General features: G+C 41.3%; 3 protein-coding genes across 12 annotated transcripts in view; 1 reads left to right on the top strand and 2 right to left on the bottom strand.

The window, feature by feature from the left end:
• The window catches only part of LOC100679873 (ATP-dependent DNA helicase Q5), a 39,567-nt gene that overhangs the window by 2,368 nt on the left and 10,341 nt on the right, over positions 1–26,858 (top strand). For 2 of the 4 annotated variants that reach the window (XM_032601431.1, XM_031921581.2), the window contains exon 2: positions 26,333–26,469. The gene's annotated coding sequence lies outside the window, so the exon portion shown is untranslated. Of the gene's footprint in view, positions 1–24,408; positions 24,968–26,332; positions 26,470–26,858 lie in introns of those variants that run through there. The other 2 variants (XM_032601430.1, XM_016987213.3) reach the window with 2 other exon arrangements.
• LOC100114271 (tau-tubulin kinase homolog Asator) lies at positions 904–24,236 on the bottom strand. Of its 7 annotated transcripts, XM_008204221.3 has the most exons (17): positions 24,129–24,236; positions 12,366–12,498; positions 12,098–12,245; positions 11,801–12,015; positions 11,303–11,572; positions 11,134–11,220; positions 10,399–10,671; positions 10,244–10,298; positions 10,115–10,168; positions 9,682–10,010; positions 9,240–9,317; positions 8,109–8,408; positions 6,882–7,205; positions 6,509–6,776; positions 6,054–6,431; positions 4,587–5,115; positions 992–3,877 (listed from the first exon to the last, which is right to left on the bottom strand). In XM_008204221.3, the coding sequence occupies exons 1-17, from the start codon at positions 24,134–24,136 to the stop codon at positions 3,823–3,825; spliced, it is 3,504 nt and encodes a 1,167-aa protein (XP_008202443.1). In that variant the 5' UTR covers positions 24,137–24,236; the 3' UTR covers positions 992–3,822. The 7 variants fall into 7 exon arrangements, with proteins under 7 accessions (XP_003425430.1, XP_008202445.1, XP_008202443.1 ...); XM_003425382.5 differs by lacking the exon at positions 24,129–24,236 and adding an exon at positions 14,353–14,787 and having other exon boundaries at positions 904–3,877; positions 10,115–10,298; XM_008204223.3 differs by lacking the exon at positions 24,129–24,236 and adding an exon at positions 12,584–12,935 and having other exon boundaries at positions 904–3,877; positions 10,115–10,298.
• Positions 25,118–26,407, bottom strand: LOC103315431. The gene is made up of 2 exons (XM_008204225.3): positions 26,308–26,407; positions 25,118–26,140 (listed from the first exon to the last, which is right to left on the bottom strand). The coding sequence occupies exon 2, from the start codon at positions 26,136–26,138 to the stop codon at positions 25,467–25,469; it is 672 nt and encodes a 223-aa protein (XP_008202447.1). The 5' UTR covers positions 26,139–26,140; positions 26,308–26,407; the 3' UTR covers positions 25,118–25,466.

The raw sequence follows: 26,858 nt of genomic DNA on the forward strand, positions 1-26,858 counted from the left end.
GAAAGTCGAATTCATATCAGCTAGAATGAATTCAACTCAATATATTGTTACAACGTGCCAACACAAATTAAGTTGCAAAATTTCAGCCCTCTAGGTATAATAGTTTTCAAGTGGGAGCAAAATCAAATTTTATTGATTTCGATTACTTTTTTTCACTATTTTATTTTGTCATACTTAGACAGCTGAAATTTTGCAACTTAATTTGTGTTGGCATGTTGTAACAATATATTGAGTTGAATTCATCTTTCATGTATAGACCCACCTGTATTTTTGACGCTAAAGCCATATGGTTCAGGGTGCAAAGCCAAACCAAGACTGTTAAGTGAAAACTGAGACGGCAGGCTGTTTCTAAATAATTTAACAAGTCTTAATACAAAAGAACAGACATCAAACTTTAATATCATGAATTTAGTGATGGTGCTTCGTAGTTTTTGATTTGATTTAGACAGCTTAATTAATCTCCTTTGCTATGCAGTTCTGGAAAATATTACTAGAATAATGCTCAACGTGACATTGATATACCGTAATGTATTTTTTGGGAGAGGAATAAATTTACATTTTTGTTATAAGAAAAATGCAATTCATCTTTTTTTAGCATTCATGTATTTTGATGCACTTTCATTCAAACAAATTCATACACGTATTAATGCATTGTGAATGTATATAATAAAAATATGAAATAATAAAAACAGGAAGGTAAAATCAATAAACAATAATAATTACTCGATGTGTGTGATGAAAGAGACGTCCTTTTTTACTTTTATTCATTTTACTTTTTTATGCATGAGGCTACAAGCACTTTTTTCATCAATTTTTTATACCTCCACTTTTCTTATATTTTTTGTACCCCTTTTTTAAATTTATTAATGATAATAATTTTTAGTAATAAACTAACAATAAATATCCATAGACAATAATGATGTATCTGTTTACTATTTGCATATACTTATTACAATCATTAATTTATTATAATTAATAGTACTCTTATTTTCCTTCGACAAGAAGGGTTACAGATATAGTAGAGTGTAGCCATTCATATGTAAACTTGACGAGAAAAAATCGTCTTCTTTTTTAATCTTCTTTTGCTTTCGGTATTTTCTTCAACTCTATATAACATGTAAATCACAAAGCAGAGAAGATACAATCATTTAGCGTTAATTATTAATATTACATCATTTATCATTTACGGCGATGTTGCATTAAAATTTTCCTGCTCTTACAATTTTTCAATAATTTTTTAGCATCGGTTTCCTTGCGTTACAATGTATTGTATAACTATTTACAGGAACCCAAACGATGGAAAGGTCCCGAGCGTTCAGAGTTTTTCTCCCTTTCAACGGAATGCAACATTTTTTTATAGACACGACTTTCTCACCTTTGAAAATCTTTAACATTTTTTTTAAGTCAATTTTATCATGACATTTTTTTTGTTATTAGAGAAATTTCAATCGTCAAAAATTTTAACCTTTAAAATGAGTATTTTTCACAAGTTCTTCCCCTTATATCGAGCCAAAATTGCTTGCTGCGCAAAGCAGATTTGTTACACATTTTGTCGTTTCCGCAGTTCGGCATGGAAGCAAGATATTGATTATTATGAATTACGCGTTAACCGTTTACAACAATACTGCTCAGTCACTAATTGGTAATTATTATTACAAATATTGATAATAATTTGGCATATAATACACGTGGGAAATATTTTTCCGCTTCATTTGTATTCAAATATTTTTACCATCGGAGCGTATTGCACTAATTTGAAAACTAATCTAATTCCGAGGGAAGAGTGTAACGTCACCCGACAACTTGAGTTGCCTCGCGTGCTCAATTTTTGATCTTATGCTTTTTAATTATAAGTCTCTACTCGGAAATTTAACTGTAAACGTAATGTATGAAGGTGTGCATAAAAGTGTTTTTCTTTCCCCTTCATTAATATAATAGCCGTCGTTTTACTCAAGAAGATGTGACGTTACATTGAAACCCTACTTCTTTTAAGACAACAGTTAAAACTCTAGCTGACTAGTTTTATATATCACTGAATTTAACACGCTTTACAAATTGCGAATTGCTTATGACTTTCAAGTACGTATTACAGTAAAGAATTCTTCACACATGTAACTTAACATCACTGTTATAGCTCGACGACTCATTCGACAATTCATTAAGTTCTCGATCTTATTTACGAATTGAGATCGTTAAGAAAGTCCATGAGAAAAGATAACGTTTCCATTTAAGCTCTATAATTTTTTTATATACGCACTTTAGGGTATTTCACGGAGATGCGCGATTCTTAAGTAGAAGCCCTACGAATATCAAGCAGAGACACGAACAAAATTACAATCGATATTATTAATCACAAGAAATCTAACTGCTATTTGCAAAGAAAAGTCGCACGAAAAGTCTTTTCTCTATCCCAACGAGCGTTTGAATAGGCGAAAGAATAAACTATTCATTGGACTCTAGAGAATTACCTAAGATACGTAGCATAGACTGAAAAGTTCAAGGATACATTATTGCGCGAGACTCTTAATTGTTTGATAACTCAACCATTGATCGCACGTAACCGACAAACAGTATTAGAGCTTTGGCTGCTGACTATGGCTGTAATTGCTAATTAATAGAATATATTAGTACATTAAATATTTAAAGGTATGAATCTAAATAATTGAAAGTGCTTATTTGTCCAATTGTACGTAACGAACAACTGTTAGGATTTTATTTTCATTTTGGTTAGCTGAAGCTTGCTAGAACTGCGGATAAAGTTATAGATTTATACGCTACTGTAAATTCCTAAGTGAAAATTGTTGCATTCTGTTGATATTGGCGCGGTTAGATATTTTATCGAGACTAGCACTCGCACTTCACCAAAAAACTACTCCGACATTTACCTCCCATCGATGCGAGCTTCTTACGTACACCTTGCACACATTAATTATGCGTCCATATACTCATTCGCACTATCTCCGATACGTGTTTTTACTATGTCAAACCTACATTTCTCTCCTTAATAATCCAATGATCGTTGAATATATTATTTTATCAAAGTAAAATACGTTAACAAATTAATAAATTTTACAGGCAACGCATCCAATTATTATTTACATAAGTAACGATCATGTTTTTTTTTTCAAAAAAGCTCGAATAAAAATTTTATTTTTTGAAAAAAGAAAGAAAAATAAATAAATATAAATAAAACTATCGTTTTAAACGGAACTTTTCTTTTTAAGAAAAGGAGAGTCAATAATAAGCTCCTCGCGCAGAGAATCAAAACGAAACTTTCGAAGTTAAAACCTAAAATATTCACGACTAAAAACAATAATTGACATTCCATGCTAATCGCACCATATTACCAATTTTGTTTTAAAACTCTGCTTGTCGACTTTTATATGTCGTCGATATTATGCGGTAAGAAATACTCTCGCGTATCTCTTCGACAACACTCTCATAGCAATACGGAACAGTATGTATACATACGAAATATATCGCAAAGAATACCATGAATCACATTGTCACTTGCTGCCAGCTCACGTTCCGCGCAAGCTGTATCCTACGCATCATATATATTCCATTATCATGACTCGAAAATATCGTTTGTTCGTTAATTGCATCCCAAGTGACAGCAGTCCTCTTGTTTTGTTTTATCTTCTTCTAAAATCAGTCGCATCCTCCTCTCGTATAAAAGCTGTATTTATACTCTTTCAACTCCGGAAAAGGCATCACATACATTGTTGGCTGTGGTGAAGCACTTTGACGATTGCAGAAGTGCGCGCTACTCTGCAGCAGCACAAACAGAGATTTTTCGAATGTCGTTCTAAACGCCAAGCCTCACGTCTCTCTGCTTATCATCGCTCCGTCCGGGATAGGCCTGAATCTTCGACACCTAGAATAACCGCGATTACCCATTAAAACAATGTTTACAATCGCATATTGCCTGCATATTAACTTGTTCTTCTTTTATAGTAAATTACATTGGAAGATTTTTCGAAATAGACAACAAAATTATTGCCTTCAATTGATTCACGTAGAATATAGCGATAGACGTTAATATTTTCGGAGGTCTATGTACAATGACTGCTTTGGTGTAAAGAGAACTTTCAATGCATCACTTCGTAAGGTTATTCATTGATAGTTAAACTCTGAATGTATAAATGTCAACATTAAAGCTATATTTTATTTTTAATAATAGTTAATAATAATTTAATTCTTTACACTACGACATTATTTCGAAGTAAGTGTCGCAATGAGTTTAATATACGAAGAAAATTAAAAAGAAGACAACGTAGAAAGAAAGTTTGTTATCTTTCTTTAGGTATTGGCGCATTGTGACGTATATTCTGCAGTACTTATTGACGTCATTGTAATGAATTGGATATCTGCAGCGTACGTTGAAATTTATTCAACATTGATTAATTGTAAGTTAGAATAATTACATCATGACACTAATATCAAACGCGTTAAGCGTTAAGTGACAATCGAGAGAAGGTAGACCTCCTCTAACGACCTGCGGAGCTGCTTATGCAGACTGAGCAAAGCACACGTGAAGCAGCGAAATGGGTCGTGGGGTACACCATTAATCGCGCAGTGCTTACCTGGCGTTGTTCTCGGCGGTGTGAGGTGGCAGACTGCTCGGTGGAGGTGGAGGTGGTGGGGCCTGCTGCTGCTGTCTGGCGGCGGCGGCGACAGCGGCGGCACTGCTGTCCGAATCGTTGTCGCTGCTCTCCTCGCGCTTGGAGGCAGCGCCACCGAGAAGGTGCGAGGGCACACCCCTCGGATAGAAGCGCGGCAGTAACTCAGAGCTGGGCCTGGGCCTGCGTTGCTGGGGCCTCTGGAAGCGCAGATTTAACTGGCTCGCGTCCGTCACGTACTTCTCACTCTGACGACGTCGGCGCAGCGCCGGCGTACAACCTGTCAGGTTGTTCTCCTCCTCGGTCGAGCTTGTCGAAGTGAGGCTACTTCCAAGACTCGGTCGGGCGTCAGGTAGGGTGGCGCACCGACGAAGGCAAGGACCGCTAGTAGCCGCGCTTTCTGTCGTCGTAGTCGTTGCGACCGCTGCAGTCGTCGTCATGGCCGTGGCTGTGGAGGTCGCATGGATGCTCAGCGGCTTGCCTCGCATTTGAACTGCGACAGCAAGGTCAGGAGGAGGCTGCTCGTTACGATTATCGGGATCGAATTTTGCGCGTTGCCTTATTACCTCGCCCTTTAATTGCGTCGTTCGTATCCAATTGCTTTTTTATTGTTTTTTAAAGTAAAGCTATTATTTTATTTAGAATCATTATGCTTCATTACCAAGCGTATGACAGCTATTTAGTAGCTGAAATTATCGATTGAGTAAGGAAGCCAATTAATTCTGTTATCTGATTTTCAGTTAATTTAATCAGCATGAGCTATATTTTCTTCTCAAAAAGGAACTTTTTGCCCGAACAATTTAAAGAGTGATTAAGGCAGAAAATCACACGAATTTGAAGCATGCGATGCAAAGAAAAGATAAATAAACACAGCGCTGACATTGTATGAAAATTGCATAGTATCCAAGCCACTTTTCTCAAGTTTACAATACTCAAATTTAAACGATGATCTTCAATAACATATGCCTTCGTTATAAAATATAAAGTTCAATATTTTCATAGTCATTCTTGATATCATAGTTTTGACTTTTGACACAAAATAATCCAATTTATTCTAAAGATATTACCCGCAGCTCAATGAGAAATGCAAGCCATACTCTGTTACGTGTTGCACGAATATTGTGTTAACTGTTTATCAGGAAAACAAGCAATATTTCCAAGACTTTTATTTTTTAAGTGGATACAAATTAAAGTTAATATTTTATTCTCAACGTAATGGGTGAACTTGAAATCTTGAGAATAGTTATTGGATACGTCAAATAAGAATTTAAAAGTATAAACTGAAAATAATAATATATGAAACGTATGAAACGATATACTCAAACGTGGCAAAAGAACAATACATATTATGAAATGACAAACAGTTGTTAAGTCATTTATCATTTTCAAAAGCACAATAAAAAATAACATTGTTAATCGTCTATTACTTACTTGATTCTTTCTCTTTGGATATCAAGTTTATAGACGCCGCTTTGTCGAGATCACTGCCAGTACCCGTTCTGGTGTTCGGCGTGTTAGTCTCCGGTGTGGACTCGGATAACGAACACCTGGGACTTCTCACGGGAACTGGAATCTTGCTATGAGCACTGTGAGGTCTACTCGATGGCTCTTTATCTTTGTTTTCTTTGGCTTCGCGGAAAATAACAGTGTTGTTCGGCACTGCTGTCGAGGTAGCCGTAGTTGTGGAAATTTTGTTTGGAACGTTGTTTACTGGAAGGCGATTCTCCGTCGCATCGTAATAAACAGATTGCTCCTCTGGACCTGGATTCGGACTAGCTGGGCTACCTACCGTACCGTTCGTTAATTTTTCTGCAACAAGAGAACCAGGCGACCATAACGTATGCTGTCATAATAGTAGAATAGATTTTCAATAAATAAATGCGTACTTTGTAAAGGTTCCTTATCAGCACTAGTTTGCACAACCGTAGCACCACCAGTCGCATCTACGACTCTGATTTCTAATCTACCTGCGACCGCCTGCTCCTCCTCGTCTACAGCAGGCGTATTCGGAACTGTATTAGAGGGTGATAACATTACCGCGGGCACACTTGCCCTCCTAGGCGGCGGACTCTCTCTCGGCTCGTCGTGCCGCGTCGCTATGTTTCTCATTACGTCTACCTCGTACACCAAGTCATCGAAGGCAGCTTGCTGAACCTGCACATTAAATATATATGTATATTTTTTGCTATAGAACTTGATGTTATACGATAGATCAAATATAGGGACATCTTGAACATATGCAATATTATTGTGCATTACCAGAGGTGCTTCCAAATGACTTCGAACATGCGGCGCCAGCGCCGGAACGCTCCATGCCCGAGGTAAAGCTCCCTGTAGTTCCGGATATTTTTCGATTCCGGTAATGTTAAGACACCTTTGTGGTGGAGGTGGCGGGGGTCTTGGTGAATCCTCGCTAATGCGCGACAATACATTTTGAACTGACTGCGTTTGGATCGACTGCTGCGGTTGCTGGTTTTGCTGTGTAGTGCTTGCGGTTAACTGTGACGTCACTGCAGCTTTTGTATCGTGTGACGCTAAAGAGGCTGATGCCGGATTCGCAGCGACTTCGCTACTTGCTGTAGGCTGTAACATAAATTTTGCTTTCAGAAAATCGCCCACTTGAAAAGAGCATGCGGGGGTTTAACATAAAATTATGGATAATTTATCATTCCAAACTTTCGGACAAAGTTTGAGTTGTCATTAAATTAGTTATTATGAAACATTAATTTATTGGGATAACACAATAATTATCATACTATTATCGATCATAATTTTAAGCTATATTTGAATTGAGAATGTAATGCTATACTTTCTCTTTCTCTCGGGATAACACAATAATTATCATACTATTATCGATCATAATTTTAAGCTATATTTGAATTGAGAATGTAATGCTATACTTTCTCTGTAAGTACTAAAATTAATCACAATAACAAATCACTTTCACGCGAAATCACACTCTTCATAAAAAAGACTTACATTTACTTAAATTGTGCTATATTTCAATAGTGAAATACACTACTTAAATAACTCAATATATCAATGTTATTCATTTATCAATAATAACTTGAAAGATTTTTTCGTCGTTGTTTTTCAGTTTTTTATTGAGTAAAATTTAATGGAAATGTAAGAGTAACGGTAGCAGACATTTAACAATGTAAAAGCTATATTTAAGAAAGATTTGTAACGATGGCAAGGTCTTGGAATTGCAGAGTATTCAAGCACAGACAGCAATGCGTTTCAGATGAGGCTAGAATATTAAATATTATCCAGAATTAAAATAAATGAATAATTGACGGACTATTCTACACGATCAATGGTAATTAGTGTGGGTAACTTACGATTGCAGTGATTATTGTTATTTCGTGATATAATTATGACTATTATGCGTGAATTCGGACTAGATTTTCCTCTAGTCTCTGAACGATTTCATTTTTTATCCTACAGTCAGAAGTTAATAAAGCTGAATCAAGAAGAACAACTCACCTGAGCTACCAGAGGCGGCATGTTGTTTGTTTTGTGCTCCGGACTCTGAAGGTTCTCGGCTTTCCACTCGTTGTCAGTTTCCTCGGAGTCGTCGAACTGGGACTTCCACTGGGACGCGAGGGTGAGTCCACCACCACCACGCGTTACCTGTTGCAGTGCTGACACGTTGTCGTCGTCGATTTGAGCAAACTGCGTAATCGAGCAGTCGCGCGCTGCCGCCCTGCCGCCGCTTCTCGCCTGCTGTCTGCTCTCTGAGCGTCGCTTTGGTTCGCGACGCAGAGGCTCCCGCTGCTCCGTCACCTGCAACCAACACGGCCGCCAGCCGTTCTGTCAGTTTTGTGTGATTCATACTTTTTCGGTGATTGGTATTGCTTATTGCCGCGTAGATCGACGTAGTGGGCGTTCCCCTCGTACTTCCAAAGTGACATATTTTCCATTTTAGTTTTCTGTCTATTTGGAAGTGAGAAGAGGATCTCGCATTATCAAGAAGAAGCAAATCTGATCACTATTTCGTAAGATCTAGTTTTAATAGTCTGCTAACTTGGAATCATAATGTATTCATACACTTATGGATTTCAAATTTGCATTCTTGATCTGCAAAACAAAGTAAATGTCTCAATTATTGAGCAATTTAGGGAAGTTTTGCATTTGTATTAAACATCAATGAATATTAATGGATTAGAAACTGATTGGTAGAGATTAGTTCAATTATTCAGGCCAATGATTTCATTTATCATTGACACTTACAAACTAAGTCATGTGCAAATTGCGATCACATCTTGGTAAAATTACTCTCAAGTTATTAGATTAGTTGGTTATATTAAAATACGTGTAATGGCACCCTTTTATCAGTTAACGAAATAACAAAATTGACATGAACTTTGCAAACAATCCCAGCATAAATCGGAATGAAAAACGTATATTCTTTTACAAACGATAAGAATAATGATTTTAATAATCGACTTTGTTACATTAAAGAGAAAATGAATCTTCAACTTTGACAAGCACTCTCTACCCACTATTTATCAAGTGTCTGCTATACCTTGGGTTTCATTACTTTTTTACGTATTATATAATATATATAATAATAAAACTACAAAATGCGTTCCGAAATCAACTGTTATTACTGACAGTAATTTGCTTCTTCATCATCTCAGTGAAAGGGATGGAGGGCATTGTGCTGCAGCGACCGACGGGAGTGATGAACCTCTGAAAATTTTCGTAGATAACACCGTCAAAATAACTCTTCAATTTAGCATTCTCATTAGAATAATCCAAACTTTAACTAAATTATTTTCAATAGAAATACTAGCAAGAAACGAGTCATGAAACTAGAATATAATATCAGCTTCCTGATTAAACAATGAAGCACATTACAGCCGCATTTGGTAACTAATGGCTTAGTAAACTTCATCGTTTCAAAAATTACAGGTTTACTGGAGAATAAAAAATATAGTTCACCCAGAAATAAAAAAAAAAACAAAAAAACAACTAAAAACCATAAGTCTTGCTTCAGAAGCAAAACACGGAAGTTTCACTCTCGCTAACCAAAAAGAAATTTGCGACTACTCACGGGACTCTGGTTGCCGAGGTTTTTTGTGTTGGTGAGATCATAAGAGCAGTAAGACGCGTCGACGTCCGGTTGTATTCTCGGGCTCGGCGACTCTCCGGGCGTTGTCTCGGGCGTTGTCATGACCCGCAACCTTGCAAAGGTCGCGCCGCTGGCCGATTTTCTGAGCGGCGCCGCAGCATTCGCGGCGCTCTTGGTGCGAGCTACCTCCGATGCGGATCGCGCACTCGCCATTAACGCATCTCCTTCGTTGTCCACCTGCTTCTCCTGAGGTGTCGCGGGAATTTGTGCTTCTACGGCCATAGAGACTGCTCTTCGTTTTTTCGGAGATCCTAAAATAGGCAACGAATTTCATAAAAATTCGGCCAGTTTATCATTGGAAAAGCTCGAGAACCCTCGAGTTTATCGAACATGCGGTAATTTGTCAAATGTGAACCTTGGACTGTAGGCGCGGTTGTGATTTGCTGCCCGGCTTGCTGACGCGTGTTATCTGTAATTGGTATGGTGGCATTGCAATTTTTGTCTCGGCCATGATTACTAATTGCTGTAGTGAATGGGACAACACCTTCGATTCGCCGCACTCTATTTCTCCTGCATAGGCTTTCGTAGTCCAGTTGGGCCTAATTTTAAAAGCACAATGCACCATTAGAGATACAATAAAGTCATTATGGAACTAGTCGCAACGAGATGTATTTGCCTTGTAAAACTTCTCATACTCACTTCCAGCTCTTTTCTGTTGTCTGGTTCAACGTTCTCTTGATTATTCGTATCGACATTGGGCGTCGTGGGAGGTTGATTGATAGTCGTGGCCGTAGTGAGCGCTGGCGGAATAGTAACTGTAGGTAACGACTTCGTCGTTGGTAACCCCTCGTTTGTGATTATCGGTTTCTCCCAGTCGTAAGGATCGCTTGCTTGTATACCTCGGCGTTGTATACATCTTTCAAATAAACCAGCTAGCATAGTATAATCAGGTTGGTCTGCATATTCCAAACCCTACAAAACAGATATCAAAGAGTCAAGAAATTGCTCGGAGATGTCTTACAGATTTAATAATGCTAATTATAGAGAATAATAAACAAACTAGCAGTCTGCCTCTGATAGCTGCAATAAAACATGAGCATGTTATAGATAAGCTGAAGAATAAATTGCATTCTTCGACATTGAAAAAAAGAGTCACATTGCTGGCCGACTGCTCAGTGGCAGCCATTTTTACGTTAACAGACGTTTGAAATCGAGCCAGATTTGACATATAGGCATTCTACTCATAAATAGTAGCAGACAATCTTTCTGCCAAAAAGCTCATAAAGATCAACTTTTGATATTTATACAGAAAAGTTAATGCTGATGCTAATTGTTAGGCTCGAAGTGTGAACATGTTCATTACATATATTTACTATTTTTTACAAGTACTAGTTCTCATTCTGTTATTTAGTGGGAATATAAGATGGGGCTTACCTGAATGTGCTCTAAAAATACTCGAAGATCAGATGGCAGGTGTTTAAGTAGCAATTTGTGATCGTAATTTTCTTTCATCATTCCCACCTACGCAAGAATAATGAGAACACATGCATCAATGAATAATTCAATAGAGATCTCTATCTGCTGAATGATCTTGTTAACTTACTTGTTCCTTGTCCTTGATCTTCCTCCAGGGAAGCTGTCCATTGACGAATTCAACAAGCATATAAAAAAGCGACCACAGATCGTCGTGTCTTCCCATTTCCTTGTTTTTGTGAGCATTGACGGACGCGTATCGGACGGTACCTCTGAAACCTGCTGCTGCCCTGGGTGGTCTGACTTCACCAGTTCCCGTTGTAAACTGGCGTGCCAAACCAAAGTCCAGCATGTAAACTAATCTTGTGTGGTGTGGATGGCGTCCGATGGAAAAATTTGACTGAAAACCACATGCACGGTCAGATGAGTTGAAAGTTATTGCAGAGTATAGCAATGGATTGAGGTCATTGATATATCTGGCACTCTGGGGCAGAGCATTTGAAATATTCAAAACAGTCACAATGCTTGAGCACAGACAAACTATCAATTCTCTTCAATCGATACTGTGACAGCAAGGAGAGCTTTTTGTATAATTGATTGATGAAATTTGTCAATGAAAATGACTCACCGGCTTGATGTCCCTATGAAGGAAGCCCACTTGGTGAATACTCTCTATTGCTTTAAGAATTTGAAGACCCAATCGCAGGGTGGTTGACAGCGAGAAGGCTCCTCTTGGCTGGGCTCGCCGTAGCTCTGCCAGATTCTTCCCTTGTAGCTGCATCACGACATAATTAAATCTGTCGTTTCGCCCACAACCTATGAATCTGCAGACGTGCTCTTTTCCTGCAAAAGTGTTACACGCCGTTGAACAGGTATCTAACAGAGACAAATTTTATTCAAGGTTGCAAACTGAGATTCAGCTTACCCTGAAGTTTCTTAAGTACAGCCACCTCCATCTTTAAGACCTGCTTTGGTTGCCTGGCTGACTCGACCTTCAGAGCTACCTGTTCTTTTGTGACCAAGTCCAGGCCCTCGTAGATCTCTCCGAAGCCACCTCCCCCAATTTTCTTCATCTGCAAAAAGATCAAATGCAGACGCATGAGTAGCTTGCACAGGAAGACTGCGTTACATAATTGAAAGGCAGCGAGCTGCAATCCAGACACAGTCAGCTGTCAATCAGCAGAGGAACTCACCACTTTCCATCGCTCCTTGACAACGTGTCCGGGCTGCAGGAGGTCCTCGCTCGTCATCGTAATATTGTTGTTTTGGTCTGTGCTCTCGTCGCCTACATGCCTCAACACCGACTTGCCAGGGTGATTCGGGTGCCTGCAACAGTCGAGGAGAAGATGAGAACGAGCGGACACTTAGAGACACTTTGCAGCGCGAGCGGACAGCGGAGCCGCTAATATACCATGAAAGCCTGCAACCGTACAAGCAGACATCAGTGTCCCCTGCAGCAAAGCTCTTTCACAGCTTTCCGGCAGCAGCGGCGCCATTCGAACTCTACTCTACACTCCGGAGCAGCTAACATCAAGCACACACGCACACGGACACAACGACGACGACGATGACGACGACGACTCGTTATCGACACGCCCCGCGCGCTCGCGAGAGAGAATCTCAGGGAGCGTATAAGGTATAGGAAGAAGAAAAGTGGCCTCTTCGCGCGACATGAAAGCAGAGCAGCACTGGGGGCTTCTTTTTAACCTGTCATCGCGCGAGCGCGCGCACACACGGCTGCGCGCGTACATACACAGATGTACCTGCAATATAACACACACACAGGCACGCGTCAGGGTGTGCATGTACGTATATATATATATATATATATATATATATAGATGTGTATATAAGAGGCTCGGTCGGAGGAGGTGCGGTGGTGGTGTGCGCTAGGCGGACCCGGTCGCAGTTAACGGCAGGTCAATAATACGCGCCCCCCGCGCGCTCGCTCGCCTGGCAGCCATGATTGCGTGCGAGCGAGTAGAGAGAGAAAGCAAAGGGTGCAGCAGTCGGGGGCTGCTCGTGTCTCTCCCCACCACCTCGGCCGCACTACACCACCCTCTGGCGCAAGCTCTTCTCTTTTCCGGCTTTTCCCGTGCACGAGCGCCGCCTGCTATCAGCTCTCTCTCTCTCTCTCTCTCTCTCTCTCTCTCTCTCTCTTTCTCGCGCGGAAAAAGCTGTTTGCTCACCGTGAATTTTTTTTTCGTGCGGCCGCGGCCCGTCTACTGTGTGCCATTATGCTATATACGCCGCGGCGGCCCTCTGTATAATAGATATAGATAGACGCAGATACCCACAGAGAGCGTGCTGTATACGGGGGGTGAGGGTGACAAATGTGCCGAGCATGAGTCAGACGACTGCTTTGCTTCCTCGCGGTATACAATGCCTCGCAACACATAGTTTGTGTGTGTATGCGTAGGCGGTGGAATCGCTGTAGGTCGCCGAGACTTCTCACTCTTTATTAAATAGTCTAGCCCCGCTAGTCGTCGAAAAGCGAGCCAAACGAGCCGAGAGAGAGAGAGAGAGAGAGAGAGAGAGACAGAGAGAGAGGAAAAAATCGAAGGCCACCTTGGGGGTATACATGAGTAGCAGCAGCAAGTAGCAGCGAATCGAAGGACGAAATAAAGGCTTTTAAGAGTAATGCTCGCAAGTACTGTTGCAGGAAGAGAGCAATAACGAGTTGTAGTAGCCCTGCTGCTCTTCCCCCACCCAGAGATCATACTCAGCTGCCTATATGTAGGACATAGAACGTTTTTTCATCTCTCCCCCGAGATTGTCGAATAAGTACTCGTTCCAACAGGACTACTCTCGCATGCATGATTGAGGTCCGCGGGACGATCATTAGGCTTTCGCACGCGACGGAGTGGGAGAGCTTGACGAAATCAAGTATTGCAGCCGAGGCGGGAGAGAAAAAAGAATCAGAGAGGTTTTCCAACGTTTCTCAACTCGCTTCTCAGCACAGACACACACGCGCGCGCGCGCGCGCCCAGCTCGCTCTTTTTCCGATCACACGTATATACGGACGAGGAGAGCTGGGGGAGAGAGAGGCGGTCGCGCGATCCAAATTTATAATGATATTTTATTTTTACTGCGGCGGCGGCGGCGGCGAGAGCGTCGTCTGCTAGAGTTAGCGGACGGCTCTCGCATCGGAGCAGCCGCAGCAGCTCTCTCGAGACGCACCTCTGCTCGACGAGCTCTTCGGCGCTTTCTGGTTATCCCTCGGGCTCCGGGCTCGTAGTAACAGGCACTTGGTTGGCTCTCTCGCTCGCGGAGAAGAGATATCGGACACCGCACTGCACCACACACTGCTGCACACGGAGTGCGAAAGCGCGAGAGAGAGAGAGAGAGAGAGAGAGAGAGAGAGAGGAGGAAGGACCGGCGGCGGGGCTAGTGCTGCGGTGCGACGAGCAGCCGGGCGAGGACGAGGCGGTGGCGGCGAGTCCCCGTGGCCGAGGACGAGCAGCAGCCGGCCATCTTCGATTTCGAGCTTGTGCTGCGCTGTGCAGAGACGGCGGAGTGCCGAGCTTGGCTGCGCGCGCGGCAGACACCCGACGACACAGCACCAGCCGCGCAGCAGGGGGAACACACGCACCGAGAGCTCGCGGGCTACTCGCGCGCCGTCAAGTGCAGGAGAGAAGAGCGAGACGGCGATATAGCATAGGTATAGCTGTTCGCGGCGGCGCTTCCCGCTACTGCCGCCGACGGAGAGGCGCCACTTGTTCTGTCTGCTTGACTGCTTCACATCTTCTTCCTACTCGCGATCACGTGTGTCGTCTCTTTCTCGCGCGCGGGGTTGTCTTGGTCATGATTCGGAGCTGGTGATCGTGTTCGCATTATCTCGCGCGGATGCGTTTTCCGAGCGCAGGTCTCTACGTTTCCCGCGATACGCGAATTAGCAGCGCGCGTTGTAGTACGAGAGATCGTCGGTCTTGGCGCTGCTTTATAGGATCATCCGCTTCTAAATGTTATCGTATGCAGTTTCGAAGAAATCTGGCTGGCGATAACGAGCAGGGTTCGAATGCTACTGTTGCGTTTTTGCAAATGGAACGCGAACGATCACTTTGACGCTTTCCAATTAACATTCGAAACTTGTTCTCAAAGCAACTAGTGTCGCAACTACTAATTAAGTTATGATATAATAGAAAATAGTCCTTTCCAATTGGACAAATTGACAATAAGCTTGCAGCGCGTTAGCAATACTTCAACAAAGGAACTGTGAGAGCTGTGCGCGCGGAGAGTCCTGTCGATGAGTCATACTCTTTCAAAGTATACATAGGGAGGCTATGTAAAATCAATAACCGCTGATAACTTATGTATTTCTATGATCACATAGAGAACTACATGGCAAAGAGAGACTAATACAACTTTAATGAGTCAATTGTTTTAGAATACTTTTTAATACCGTTAACGGGCCTTTATATTGATTGCAAAAATAAAGAAGTTTTATTTTGAATATTTAAAACGTTACGTTCGATTTAGAACTAGCTCTTGCGCGAATTAATAAAGTTTTGAAAAGTACAACGTTTGAATTTCACGTGCAAACTAAACTTCGGTAAGGTTTTCGTGAAATACGCAGTAGTAGGGCTGATTTTATTGACGTGGATGACCCTATGCCAATCACTATACATGTACTATACGAGTTATCCTATATTCCGGCTTGATGTTCTTCTTTCACGATCCTCGTGATGAAACACGATGATTTTTCAATCGACATTTTCATCTTCGCGATAAATTCTCATGTTACATTGCGCCCCTATATCTATACTATACGTGTAACTGCACAAACACTGATTTATGAAAATTGAGTTCCCGCTTGATGATTACGCGAAAATATATGACCATAGGGTTATTTCAGTAAAAATATTTGAAAATGTTTTTTACCATCAATTTTTTAGAAAAGCTGTTTATCTTTCAACATAGCTGTATAGCAAGTAATAATCTTACATTTACATGGAGACACGGCGATGTATGTTGTATTCGTATAATGTTCAGCACAATTAGCTCAATGAAAGCGTTCACAAACATATACAATTAACATCCATATAGGTAGAAAAATACATTTTTCGAATAAGTAGTGCCTTTAGGATATGGTAATATCACGTTTGGCTGGACTTGTTTAACATTACTGTACAGTTTATCAAATACTCTTAGAACTTCTTTTTAATGAATGATCAGTTAAAAGCTTATGAATCTCCTTTGTTCGTTGGGCATAGCAGAGTCCACTGTACGAGGATTACGGGAGCTTAGAGCCAGAAGTCAAGCCCTATTACTTTGCTCATTAAGACACGTTCTCTCAAAATAGCAGGGCATATCTCACGGGATGTCTCGCAGGCATGTGCCCGTCCGTTTGTCTCCACTGCAGTTTTTCTGAATAACTACAGCTTTGAATTCCGCGCTCAAGCTTTTTTTGCATTTTCTGAAAAGATTTAAAAATACATAATAATTTTATGTATATTTAATTGCGTGAATCGTGTATGCAAATTATTATTATTCGTACATTTTAAAAAGCACGACAGTAATTGTTATAACTCTATTAATATTCAATTATAAATGTATAATAGACACCATAAAGGTATATATCTTTCAGGTGATAATAATATTCGATAATAACGACACTTTCCAAGGGTTCTATATTCGCAGATTAGAAATAAGTATATCTATAAGCATTTCTGCATCTTCAATCGCTAGAACGAGTTTTTTCAGGAAAAAAAAAATACTGTTCATCTATTCTCGACGCGAGCAGCAGCTATAGAAGAAGCGTGGAACAATCTGTGCTCGATCATTTCCTCCCGATGCTTTTCTTCGCGCATTTGAATTTTCGCACGCTCCCACAGCAGCAGCGCAGAGCGCAAAGTTGACTCACCGCGGGCGTCCCGACTCACGGCGGTGGGAGAAGCCGCCGGTTCTTTAATTCTCGCAAAAACGATATGCCTACGTGTAAAATTAGCCGACGGCGTCAAATCGGATTACATTTGGCAGGCCGCGTCGTGCTATCGTAAATACCGAAGAAGAAGAGAAGGGGAAGATGATGATGAAGCGAAAGAGGCGAGGAACCTTTTAACGATCCGCGCGTGTGAAAAATCGATTTTCACCATAGACGCGTTGCGGTCAGCGGAGAACCTTTTATATCAGTTCGATGATGGTGTGTTGCGACAATATTCAATATCGATTCGCTTTATGTCACTTGACTGATGCTCTATGTCATCTGTTGAGTTTGATTTCAAATGCAGTACAATATTATAATATATAATTTCAACATGTCAAAAAAAAAAAAAAAATCAAAATTCGTTACAATTCAATGTGGGACGAGGTGTAGACCTATAGAAAGGCTTGTATAAGAGAGTTGTATATTATCCCTTTTCCCAAACAAGTACTGCAGTTATTCAACTCTAAAAGTAGAGTTTATAGTTATGAAATGTTTTCTTTTTGTTGAGATTTTTCTAACTGAGCGCAACTCATTATCTTACAAATAAAGATTTGCGCCATTTTTGTTAGATTATGCGCCAAAATATGATATTAATTACAGTCATAACTAAAATGCTTTAATTAGATCTTCGAAGATCAAAGAGACGTTAGGGACACGTAAAGTACATTGACTTCAGATATTTTAATACCAGCTCGGAAGCGGGAAAGATGATACCTGCGGGAGACACTTTAAGTATATAAAGTCCAAGATATTTGATTAATCATCACATATCTCAAATATATTGCTTGTCATTAATCAGCATCCAGTAGCTCATACAGATCACTGTTTATAGACGAAAAAGCAACCTGTTATTATATTGATCATTTCAGACTTTATACTATACACGAGTTTTTAATTCCTATATTTTTCATATTTATTAAGGCAGAGGCGATGGTAATTTATTACGCATACAAAGACATTAAAAATATGGAGTTGGCAGCATCGATGGCACTAATTATGTCAAACAAACTATTATACGCGGAAACCAAAATAATAATCTATACTTGACCCTTATATGTCGCAGCATAAATGCGCCATTCGAAGGCTGTAAACATTTTTATTCGTGCAATAAGGACGTTTTAATTAATATCTTTCGTTTATTATGAAGATTTTTACTAACTCTTATCTGTTTGCACATAGCATTGCATTAAGCCGTTTTGATTGATTCGAGGAGCAAAAAGCAGTTTGCGACAAGCTTTCAACTATATAATCCTCCCAGAGAGAGAATAATCGAATCATTATTGCCAAAAAGTGAATAAACAATAAACGCTGTAGGTATACACGCTCGCGTTGAAAGCATTTGCAAGTCTGCAGAATCGAACATTCGGTTATACTCGGAAATGCTTTTCATCGGGAGCTAAATTGCAAATCCGACGATAGCCGCATGAAAACGAGGTTTATTGAACGTCCCGGAGTTATTAAACGAGACTGAGCGGCTTTCGCGGCAGTTATCGCCAAGCAGGCCGCGCATTTAATATAAACGCGAAACGTACCGAACGGGGAATTCTGGTATAAAGCTGGCTCGGCTGCCAAGAGATTTTTCTTTATGCTCGTTCTCTCTACCTCTGGCACTTTTTTCACACACGCACTTCTCGGAAACATTGTTCGATCGCGGGAATACTGAATCTGAGAATATTTTCAGCAGAGAAACCCGGAGAGCTTGTCTCTCGCTGTTTGAGTATCTTTTTTGAGAGAAAGAGACAAGGGTATATGTTTCTTCTTGCAGTGGACCTTGCAAGTCGCGGACAATGAAGATTTCCGGAAAACGTCTCATATCGGACAAAGGCACAGTAAGACTTTGAAGCGATGTGCTTTTAGAAGCTTTTCATGTCTTGGTGAGCTTTGTTTCTGACGTTTGTAAGCGTTGTATTCAAAATAGAATCGAACTGTCAACGGCGATAGCTTTCGTACGTTGACCTTTAGGTTAATGGGTCTAAACCACGATATCATCGCAATATACGGGAAATTACATGATTTCATGTAGTATGGTTATTTATTGTTTGACAATAACTTTCCGCGTGCTTTTATAGGTAAATATTCTGGCAATCGGTATTATGAAGCCAAAGTCCTCATTGACCATTGTGTTGGCCTGTATAGTTAGGCAATTACATCTATCTTTAACAGATTTGAGCAAGACATTTTGTTATGGAACTATATTTGTCAGGCCATTAATCAGAGCGTATTTCGAAAGCAACGGGGCATAACGCTTTTCAGCGAGCGATAGCCAATTAATTTCGTTGACAACAAAAGGTATAGGTATTAAGTTTTCCAAATATCGAGGTGCAATAACAACATAATTGGGGCATGTTTAATTAAAAAAGTTTTGTTAAAAATTATTACTTATATAATAATCTAATCGGTACTTGTCACGACATGGAAAGAAGTAACTTGTTTAAAGTAATCATTGGCATTACGTTTGTTTCGATTGGTCAGTAAACTCCATGTTACAAGTTTAGACTATTTGTTTACAATGCTGATATAAATCTCTCAACTACAATGGAAAATAAAGCAACTGCACATTTAGCTGGCTAAATCGGGAATCGCATACAAAGTAAACCAGACACTATATATGTGATCTATTTGACTAATAACAACCTTCCATAACAAGAACTCTCACATCTCTTGAGTTTTAGAAGTGATCTAATTCTGCTTCGTCGGCGTTCAAGGACCAAAAAATATGCCTATGAGTATAATATATCCTGAGCCTCTGATTGACAGCGTCTTAATTTACATACGTTTGCGCAATAATAATACCCTAAAACATCTATAATATACCTCCTAACCTTGCACATTCATGCAGTTTTTTCGCATTGCATAACTATGCTCCGACAATTTTGACCTGTTTCATCGTAAATCATTGATTCCTTCGCGTAAGAATCCCTCGACTTTTCGCAAAAGCTGCGCCCACGCACAGGACGTAGTAACTTCGGAAAAACTACTCAGCGGCCTGCGAATAAGTGAAACTGCAGTAGTTCTAGAAGACGCGCGTGTGCAGTGTCTCTCGGTATAATTTTCCGTTGGGGTCGTCATAACTCTCTCTCTCTCTCTCTCTCTCTCTCTCTGCAGTCTCTCTTTCTCTCTTGCCTATTTTTAAGTCGCGTGTCCCACTGGTGTGGCGGCGTAGACCCAGCGCGCAAAAGACTCCTCGACGCCACACAGGTCGCCGCCGACAACTGGCCGCATACGCAGAGGTATATAAAAAAGCATAGAGACGCACAAGACAATAGGAAGCGGGCGTTCGGTCTCTTCCTAATTTCCGCTAACGACCGCCGCGCGTAAACACTGACCGAGCTATGGCCGAACTCATTGAGGTCGAGTCCTTGCCTTTATTTATAATTTTTTTCTTTCCCAAAAAGCTCTAGGCCGGGGCAGAGGAAGACGCCTAATTATGCGGACAGCTCAACTGCGCGACGTTTCGGCGATGACAAGCGCGAATGATTGTGACACGCTTTTTTCGCGCGCGCCCCTTACGGTCGTTGAGAAAGACATAAGGGAATCTGGCGATGATGGACGCGAGCTTATGTAATTTTCCCGCCGTGGGCTATGCACCTCTCTCGAGAGAGGGAAGAGGCTGCGCGAGTATACATATAGTACTCGAGAGAGAAAAAGCTGTCTCTCGCTAGACCGCGGCGCGCGACTTGTTGCGCGCTTGCCAGCCGGCGATGACGTTCGACGACGCTCTGTGGTGTAAGTTATAGGTATTATGAAGACGCGATTTTTGGTGGAAGAGTGCCGCGTTTCCTTCTGGGCTCAATTGGCCGGAAAATTGCATTTTGATTCGAGCTGTGATTTAGTTCGAGCTTTTTCCTAATCGAGAGTGTTGACGCGAGGTGTGTGAAGCATAATTCTTGGGTGCGATTCGTGCGCGAACTCACGACACGATGTGTTGTAGTTACAGGAAGAGGCTGAGGGGGTGTGCCAGCGGTCATAGGTGCAGGTTCCTGATTGTGCAGCAGCGTGCTTGGCACAATCCCGGGAGATTATGTTTGTGTCGCACAAAACGGCTTTAATAAGACTGCTTCGGAAATGTTAATTTTAAATTCAAAGCGCAGACGGCAGTACAGAGCTCGGTTTGAGTTTGGATCGGAATGCAGTTTTGTTTTTCTGTCTTCTATAAGTTGTACGGTTAAAAATGCAAGTTCGCATGCGCCAGTTATAGAAAATTAATGATAAATTATGAGTAGCGACTGAAATAAAAGCAGCGATGAATAGCTTAGTCGAGACAGTTCGGATTTTCACTTGTCAATAAAAGTTTTTTTACGATTACGACTTGCCATGTACAGAGATATAATGTATAACTGAAAAAACTCTCCCAAAATAAATTATAAATCCGTTTTCGATTAAAGTTAATCTTAAATCATCGCCGCGATTGAAGTAATTACTTTGAAAACAATAAAAACGTATTATATAAGTGAAATTTCAGGACGATATGTTCTTCCTTGATGAATATAATCGTTTACGAAATAAATAATATGCAACAGAAAAACGCTTATATCATCATTCAAAGTAAACTAACTTTTTTGAAAACGGCTTTGATTTAAAAAACTCATCCCAAGTTTTGATCATTTTATATTCACCAAAAGATTTGAATTCAAGTTTTGTTCTAGTTAAGAAGACGGACGACATTTCAAATGCAAAGAGAAAGTAAATTTGACGCAATTTAACTTCAAAGAGCAAAGTGCGCGCTCTTCAAAGTTTGCTAATAAGCATATTTTACGAACGAAATGACATAATGTTGAGTAAACTGTTAACTTGTATACATTGAAATTATTCCCATGCAATCAATAAGTAATAAAATTATTATATAAATATTTGTAATATAATTTTGTATAGATCGTCGAATCATTTTCTGCCGAAAAATTTACATCAATCAATATTCTGCGAACAAAATTGAAATAATAATGAAAGAAAGAATTTTACAGTGTCCGTAATAGTAAGTGTGCTCTCGCAATACACATTTCATTAAGTACAACATTTTCGCTCTGTTCCAAATGTCCATTTATGCGCGAGTCCGACTTTTATCGTTTAAGGCAATTAGGTCGCCTGTGAGGTAATCCGTTGCACCAAGATCTTTATGAATTCGCGCATCATCCCCTTTTATATCAAAATCATTCTATTTTCCAAGAGCGATGTTTTTTCTATTCCTTTTTATAACAGCTTAAAATTATGAACAAAGTGTATACACTACTCAGTTCTCATTAACGCGTCAAGTGATAAAAGCCAAATCCAACATTACAACCAATTATTCTTCGCGCGTACAATAACACAACAACTCCAAAGCAACATCGTAAATTAGAAAGGCGATTCACGAGCAGCATCCAGTTAATTACTTTAATATCCGCTTTATAAATCATACACAAAACGCCGAGAAGGCCGGTGTGCATCTCACTACGCACACAAAACAGTCTGGCCAAACGCTGCACGTGGCGCTTAATTTGATTGATCTGCTCTCGATATAGTTGGCCGCCGGATAAGTACCACACACCCACCTACAGTCACACATATACGAGGTACGTTTGATCGCTCTCTCACTCGGAGAGATCAGACGTTAATGCAAACAATTTACGCGGGTGTCAATGGATATCGAAGATCCGCGCGATGAGTTTAGCAGGAAATTAACTAAATACACAGGCTGTATTCTGGTGTACGTTTATCGGAGAATCGCTTAAAGTGAGCGAATTCTGTTAAAATGTTGTACCAGCTCAATTTTTAAAATTTAATGCTGAAATTCAACACGAAAATTCGAGAAGCGTGTTGTGATTTAGAAATAAAAATACAACGCACTGGTGGAAAAAAATAGGAGGCTCGATCGCTATTCCGTAACCTCCGCCGCTGCGCAGCAAACAATACACAATCGAAATTACAATACATTATGTTAAGCGTCGGAGGCGATCGACTATAGAAGTAGATAAATAAACACGCCGGTTATATTCCGAGAGTCCCCGTTATCTCTTTTCCTCTTTCTCCTATCCGATGTATTTTCAACCGTAAGCTCAACTAAATCAGCCGGTCACGCTCGTTTATCAATTCCGCGTGGAATTAATAGACTGACGTTCTAGACGCACGATTCTCGCATTTCATCACAATGCTAACACCGTGGAACACACACACACACACACACACACACACACACACACACACACAAAATGCTGTAAGCTGCACTGTCGTTGCGAAATCTTGCCTGATGCATCCCGTGTTGAAATTGGAGAGAAATAAAAAAATTGAGCCGACGAGCGCGGAGCCTCTAAAAATATATGAGAGCGCTCGCGCGTTTTCCAGATTCGCTCTCTGTCTATTCACGCGTCATTCGTTGTGTTTCGCGCGCGCGCGCGCGCGCTCGCGGTAAGCTTTGTTGCTTATTTCGATCCCGGGACACGGATTTACAAGAAAAAAACGCTAAGTGTGTAAAATATTGGCTGTGCTCTCGCGGCGCGTTGGCTCTTTCTCTCGCGCGAGATGGTTTTTACAAGTGTGACCGGCTGGAAAGTTTGCGGATTTATTTCGGTTGCTGAGGATTTTTCTTGTAAAACGAAAAGTCGTAATATCATAGTCTAGGCATTTAACAAACGACGAGTGGATATTCTTTGAGAAGCCGAGTTTGATGATATTTTCGTAGTTTGGAAATAGTCGCACGTACTTATGCACTTGTGAAAGTGTCAAGTCGAGAATATCGACGCGATGTTTGCGAAGCGTTAATTATCGGAGAAAGGCAACATTTTTCGCAGCTCATTTTCGATGTTTCGGCCGACAATCACGTGATTTTAATTCAACTTTTTCAAACTCTGACGCACGACTTGCGCCGATGTCGGATGCACCGTGAGACGCAGAGGGCAGCCATTTTCGTAACGGCCACGGATATCAAGAGTTCAAACGTGAGCTGCAAGTCGCCTTCAACGCCACCGTTTTCGTCCAATTTTACCGCAACGCATTTCTCAAGAGACCGTCAATAACAAAGCTGTCGCGCGACAAAAGCACTTAGGTTACTACGTACCACTTCATGGTGCAAATGCGTGCGTCTCTGGCCGTCGACCGGTTGATACCCGCGGGGGCCGGCTCGTGTCCGATGAATCAAAGCTCCTCTTTTAAAGATGATGAAAACTCTCCCGGCGGTAAACAAACCGATCTTATAGCCAAGCCGGCTTCAGCTCCCCTCGAGAAAAAGTCGTCGTGTTTGTGTCTCTCTTTCTCTTGCACGCAAAGGAATGCACTCGCTGGGAAAACAAACCCGCGCAGCACCAACGCGAAGCGGTGAAAATCTCGCGAGAGAGTGCAGTATAAGAGAAGCGGCTCTCGTGCGCGGCGGCGGCGGCGCGGCAGCGACTCAGCGGACCGACGAAACGCACTCGTCGCGAGGGAGCAGCGACTAGCGAGGTCCGACTGGTGCTTGCTCTCTGCCTATACTTCCGTCCTTGTCGCACTCTGCGCGCGGCGCTGCTCTCTCTCTCTCTCTCTCTCTCTCTCTCGGGCGAAATAGCCGCCGCCGCCGCCGCCGCCACCGGTCGTTGCGGCTACTGTCGAATCTCGATTTCCTAGTCGCGGCGATTTCGGCCTTGTTGCGATCGGAGCTGCGGTCTGGTGTCGTCGAGTGTATTTTTTGGGAGCCGTTAAGTTGTCAACTTATGGGGGTCAGTATAGGTATAATAAGCAGCGCAGTTCAGACTGCAGATCCGTTACTATGTCGCGAGAGCATCGGGCGGCGGGCCACCGGTGTTTATTTCGCTCGCGTGCAGTTTTGCGGAAAACAAGCCCAGGTTATTTGCGTGAAGCGGTTCTCGTGCACGAAGAAGAGCACGCGCCGATGATAACAAGCCGATTTCGTTGAGACAGCGAGTAAGTATTATATGCAATATAGGTATTACATTGTGTGTATCTTGGAGGTGACAAAGTTGCTCGTATGTATGTATGTATGTATGTACAGACTTATGAGTTATGGTATGAGACGATCATATAGTATTATTAATTCGTTCTGTACTTCGTGGATAGGTTGCGGGAACATGGATAACAATGCAATGCATTTATTAAGATTCTTTCTATAGAGCCGACATGTAAAAAATTCGCTAATCTGCATCGTCATTTGTTGTATAATACGTAGAGTAATTGAAGCAGATTGTGTATACATAAAAAAACTTCGATCACAGCCATTGACGACGAGGTGCAGAATATTGGTAGGTAGAAAACTTTAGTCGGCAAAAATCATTCCTCAATAAATGATTTAACGACGTTAAAAAACTCGTTAATCGCGGCGTAAAAAATCTCTCGACACAGGAACAGGACGCAATACATTGCATACGATAAGAGTACACAAAAGTCTGATGAAAATAAAAGGATTTCAATAATAACCACGGTCAACATACTCGATGATCTGTTCTGCGTGAACCCAAGTCAGTCCGAGCTGCTGCTCGAACGATTCGCGGGTACAAATGTCCTTATAGCTTAGATACCTCCTGTCCCGAGCAGCGCCCAGAGCAGACTTGATGTTTCGCATCACCGTCTCGATGGATGCTCTTTGATGCACGAGGTTTTTCTTTATCTCGCACAGTCTCGCGCTATTCCTCTCCTCGATCTCCTGCTTGCTTCCCAAAGTCAGCTGGCAAGCCGACTCGGAAGCCATCCATACGCTCCTGAGATTGTTGCGCCGCCTCAGCTGTTCCTCGAGAATCCTGGTGAGCAGCTTCATCTGCTCGTGGATATGCCCTCTGGACAGGTTGATGTATTTGCCATCGTAGGGGAAACGCCTGTTCCTGTTGATTTGCACTGGCTCGGGCAAATTGTTGCAGACGCCCATGCTTCCGAAATTCGTGACAATGCCAAGCGCGATGTTGTCGCTGTTTCCGATCATACGCTTTATGAGAGGATAGGGACTGCATCGGCATCTTGAGAAGTAGTAGTAAAACGTGTCTATGTGGACGAAATAGTCGTTGTTGGCTATTTCTTGAAATTCTTGGGTAGAAGCGCCGAAGTAGCGTCCGCGCCGCTCCACGAACTTTGTTTCGATGGCCATAACTGCGAAAATATAGGTGTTCATTAGGATGGAACCCCAAAGTCTGCGGCGCGATGAATCGAATAAAATTGTCTTTTTCAAAACCAAGTTGAGAACGTTCAACTGCCCGTATAATGCGCGTAAATCGTTTGAAAACGGAATTTGATAGACTGTTAAAAACGGCACATACTTATTACTGTAAAAATGTATCGCAGATCAGGACCTGGTGGAAGTCGAGAGTCGTCACAAGTTTCGGCACGTCAAACTCGGCTCGGCGTCCTGGCCTAAATGAAGCGAGCTATATAGGGTTCAAGGAAGCCGGCTCTCTCAGTGTCCCATACAGGAACCGAAGGTAAATATTATATCAATACACGTATTACTTATGCGATTGGTCTACGGCTCGATCAGTTTGCTGTTTTCATACGACAGTTCAATTTGATCGTTTGAAATTTAATTTACTGACTGTGCACTATTCCATAAAATCATATTACTTGGCGAATGTTCCTATACTAAGAGGTCTTTACTTTTACAATGTGCGTTCTTTAGAAAATTCCACTGATTGCTGTTATTGGTGCCGCGTAAATAACAATTATTTGAAGTAAGCTGCCATATATGTGCTATCAAAAAGCTTCCATCGGTGAGCCTTCATCAAATTTGAGATTTGAAAAAAAACCTAGTCGGATGGAAAACAGTAGTATATTGTATACCAAGGACGTAAAGTATGCTTTTCAGACACAGTGT

The sequence above is a fragment of the Nasonia vitripennis genome (genome assembly GCF_009193385.2).
Source record: "Nasonia vitripennis strain AsymCx chromosome 1 unlocalized genomic scaffold, Nvit_psr_1.1 chr1_random0013, whole genome shotgun sequence".
NCBI classification, from domain to species: Eukaryota; Metazoa; Arthropoda; class Insecta; order Hymenoptera; family Pteromalidae; genus Nasonia; species Nasonia vitripennis.